At 53.1% G+C, this 3,681-nt stretch overlaps 1 protein-coding gene across 1 annotated transcript in view; it reads right to left on the bottom strand.

The window, feature by feature from the left end:
• The window catches only part of PIGG (phosphatidylinositol glycan anchor biosynthesis, class G), a 53,377-nt gene that overhangs the window by 12,533 nt on the left and 37,163 nt on the right, over positions 1–3,681 (bottom strand). Inside the window, exon 10 of the mRNA XM_006877311.1 lies at positions 2,330–2,521. Coding sequence (XP_006877373.1) covers positions 2,330–2,521 — 192 coding nt within the window. The remainder of the gene's footprint in view (positions 1–2,329; positions 2,522–3,681) is intronic.

The following is a 3,681-nucleotide window of genomic DNA, read 5'->3' as shown; positions in this document are numbered from 1 at the left end:
AGGACTGACTCCTCGCAGATCCCTCAGGACAGACAGAATCCCCTCAGACTCCTCAGGACAGACTCCCCCTCGGCCCTCTCCGTACATGTGACCCTGTCACCTGTCACCATGACTGCCACTGTCTTCAAAGTCACAGCCCTTCGCCTGTCTTCCAACTCTTTGACCAGGTTCCTTGCCTTCACTCTCCCCACTTATTTTCTCTTCTGTTTTCCTCCAGCTGCTTTCTAACAAACTTCTGTGGAGCTGGCTGCTTGAGTACACAAACTCCTTGTTAATTTCGGGGACCATGAGTTGACCAGTGACTGCTCAGTAGGTCACAGACACTTCATTTGCATAGTAAGGTTCAACTCATCACATTTGCATAATCAACTGGCCAATCCCTGCCAGGTACACACTATTCACAGCCCAGGACCAAAGAGAAGAAATCAAACCAAACTGTTTACAGCTTTACCCAGGAAATGTCACTCAACCTGGACAAAAATAGCAAACGCTCTGGAGTAGAAACTAGGGTAAATATTTAGGATAAAAACTTCTCAAGCTGTTTTTCCAAGACCCAAGGCAAATAGCCTTGTTACATGCTGCATACCAACTCCTAGCGACCTTACGCACTGCAGGATGAACTCTGCCCAGTCCTGCGCCCGTCTTGCTCCGATCGTGCCCATTGTTGGTACCACTCTTGTCAGCCTATCTTGGTGGGTCTTCCTCTTTTTCACTGACCCTGCACTTTACCAAACATGCTGTCCTTCTCCAGGGACAGGTCCCTCCTGATCACATGTCCGAGTATGAGAGAGCAAGTCTGGCCATCCTGGCTTCGAAGGAGCGCTCTGGCTCTGGCTCATTTCACCACAGACACCTTGACTTGAGTTCTATAGAGGTGACCAAGTCAGAAGGCCATACATCATCACGGTTCTTGATACGGTATCTGTGGAGATGCGTTCCACGAGATGCCTGATGTGGTGGATAGCACCAAATCCTACAGAGCAGGCTTTTTCCTACACATACATCCAGCGGGTACCCAGTGAGCTCCAGGCAGACAGTGTGAACGCAGTGGACGCAGGAGGCTGTGTGGTCTATCTCTTCACTCAGTGTGTTTTCCAGGCTCTTGTCCAGTGGAGGATGAGGAAAGTGGCCCTGGGGTGGAGCAGGACAGCACAAGAATTCATCACACTGCTGAGAAGAATGCGCAATTTAAATATTTACAGGCCACAGCTGACTGAAGGTGATGGAAAGAATAAAATGTGAAAACGGGGAAACAGGGTCACTATTATATATGAAATATTATATACAGCCATACCACCCTGAATGTGCCCGATCTCGTCTGATCTCAGAAGCTAAGCAGGGTTGGAACTGCCTAGTACTTGGATGGGAGACCGCCTGGGAATATCGGGTGCTGTAAGCTTTATGGAGTCCTGGTGTGGCGCTGTGGGCTAATGTATCGGATTGCAAAGTCCTTTGAACTGCAAGGTCGGTGGTACAAACTCACCAGTCACTCCTTGGAAACCCTACACAGGGTCGCTATGGGTCAGAATCGACTCGACGGCACTTAACACCAACAACAATTATATATGAGGGAGTCCTGGTGTGTCATTGCAGGATAATGTGCTGGGCTGCAAGGTCAGTGGTTCAAACCCACCAGCTGCTCCTCGGAAACCCTACACAGGGTCACTATGAGTCGGAACCGACTTGAAGGCACTTAACAACGACAACAGTTATATATGAGTAGAGTAGTGGTTACGAATCAGGCTGTGAACCGCAAGGTCAGCAGTTCGAAACTACCAGCTGTTCCACGGGAGAAAGATGAGGTTAAAGATTTACAGCCTCGGAAACCCTGTACAGGGTCACTATGGGTCGGGACTGACTCCACGGCACATAGCAACAACACCACCATTTTACAAACTACTCTCTAGAAGGGTCCCCCTTTGGCTCACAACTCGGACGAGGCCCTCTACCACTGGGACAGACAAAACCTGGGCTTGATACTGTTAGTACTTTATTGGATTATTACAACAGCCTCTGGCCAGTCTCCTGCTCACGTCTCAGACTAAGCCTCAGAGTTGCTCCTGACCCTGTAAAGGCAAATGTAACTTTCTAGCACGTTCATTTTCCAACCACAATGAAGCATTCGCTCATTATCCTCATGACTAGCTATGTGCTGACTACGGAAAGCTCACGCCAACCCAGCACCCAGCGTCTGCGGCCCTATGAAGTGAGCATCAGAGGCCCTGCTCCACGGCAGCCTCTCGCCTGAAGGAGCTCTCCTGGGTAGGCTGCACAACCGCTGAGGAGACCACAACTCACCAACTCCGAGTCTATCCTCAGCTGCGCTCACCTGGACAGGGCCTTGTTGCCTCGCGGCCATGGCGACATCACATTCCCGATGGCTGCCCGGTAGCAGTAGATTCCCAGCAGGCCGAGTGCCAGGGCCACCTTGGACAAGAGTGAGCACCTCCTCTGGACCAACAGGAAGACAGCCAGAAGCGAGAGGGCAGCCAGGACTGAGAGTGCAGCCTTGTGATCGGAGCTGGAAAGGAGCAGAAAGGACTGGTGAACACCAGGGCCAAAGAACAGACTAGAAATAGCTGCCTTTCTAGAAAACTCCCCCAAAGGACAGACAACTGCTGGCTAGACTCAAACAAAACAGGGTGTTTACTGGAATCGCCTTACTCATGGGTGGACCACCGAATCCCAGAGCAGACAGAAGTCTCAGCCCGGACACCCTCTGTCGGGACAGCTTTTGTTTCCAGTCTGAACCACAGTCCACTGTGCCAGGCGTTTCACGGACGCACCCGGTCGGACCCAGCCCCAGCCCCAGCAGACTAGCTGTTTACACTGCACACGCGGCACGGCTCGGTCTCCACACTCACTCACTGTCTACAGCTCACTGCTTCGCCCAGATGTGGATGCAGACACAGCAGCTCCCACAGGCGGGCCCACACCCTCACCCTCGGGAGCCGCTTCTTGTGTTGGGTACTGTGTCTGGGCCACGCATGTCGGCGGGAAGACCTTCACCCTCAGACCGCTGCCTCAGGGCCTTCCTGCCCAAATGGCACAAGAGGACTCTCCTCTCACCCCGCACCAGGCGGCGCGGCTCACCGGCTGACACCTGAGCATGTTGTCTTCAGGACGGCACCGCTGTGAGAATGTGCTGGGCCATAGCCAAGTGTCCTGTGCTGGGCGTTAGGGACAGAACCACCGGACAGAGTGTTCGACAACTTCTGATTATGTGGTTGGAGGTGGGCGACCAGGTGGGGCACCGCTCCCCCCAGACTCTGTCACGTGCTTTGTCATCTCTATCCTTCAGTACAGACCGCTCCTTGTGACTTCTGACCCTGACTGCTGATGGCAGTGGCTGTGAGGACCCTTAACCTCTCATCTCAGAGCTGCACCGCCGGACCACCACCATCCGTTACCTAGCTTCCGGTCACCCTCAGCTGGTATCAACCTCCTGACAAGACTCACTCTCTACCAGGATGTCAGCTCCCCAAACTTACTCCCGCTGACCTCCTGGCAGCCTTCCAGTTCCATGGCTGTCCCAGTGGCGTCTGTGACACTCCCTCACATTCCTGGAATTCACAGGCTCTGAGGTGAAGCAGCCCTGAGAAGGAGGGACTGGGCCATGGACAAGTAAACCACCACCTCCTCACACAGAGCTGAAGGTGTACCACGGTGTCATAGAGAGAC

Source organism: Chrysochloris asiatica, unplaced genomic scaffold, assembly GCF_000296735.1.
Source record: "Chrysochloris asiatica unplaced genomic scaffold, ChrAsi1.0 scaffold00472, whole genome shotgun sequence".
Lineage (NCBI taxonomy): Eukaryota > Metazoa > Chordata > Mammalia > Afrosoricida > Chrysochloridae > Chrysochloris > Chrysochloris asiatica.
Note: the sequence above shows the minus strand (reverse complement) of the source record. Positions and strands in the feature narration are given on the sequence as shown.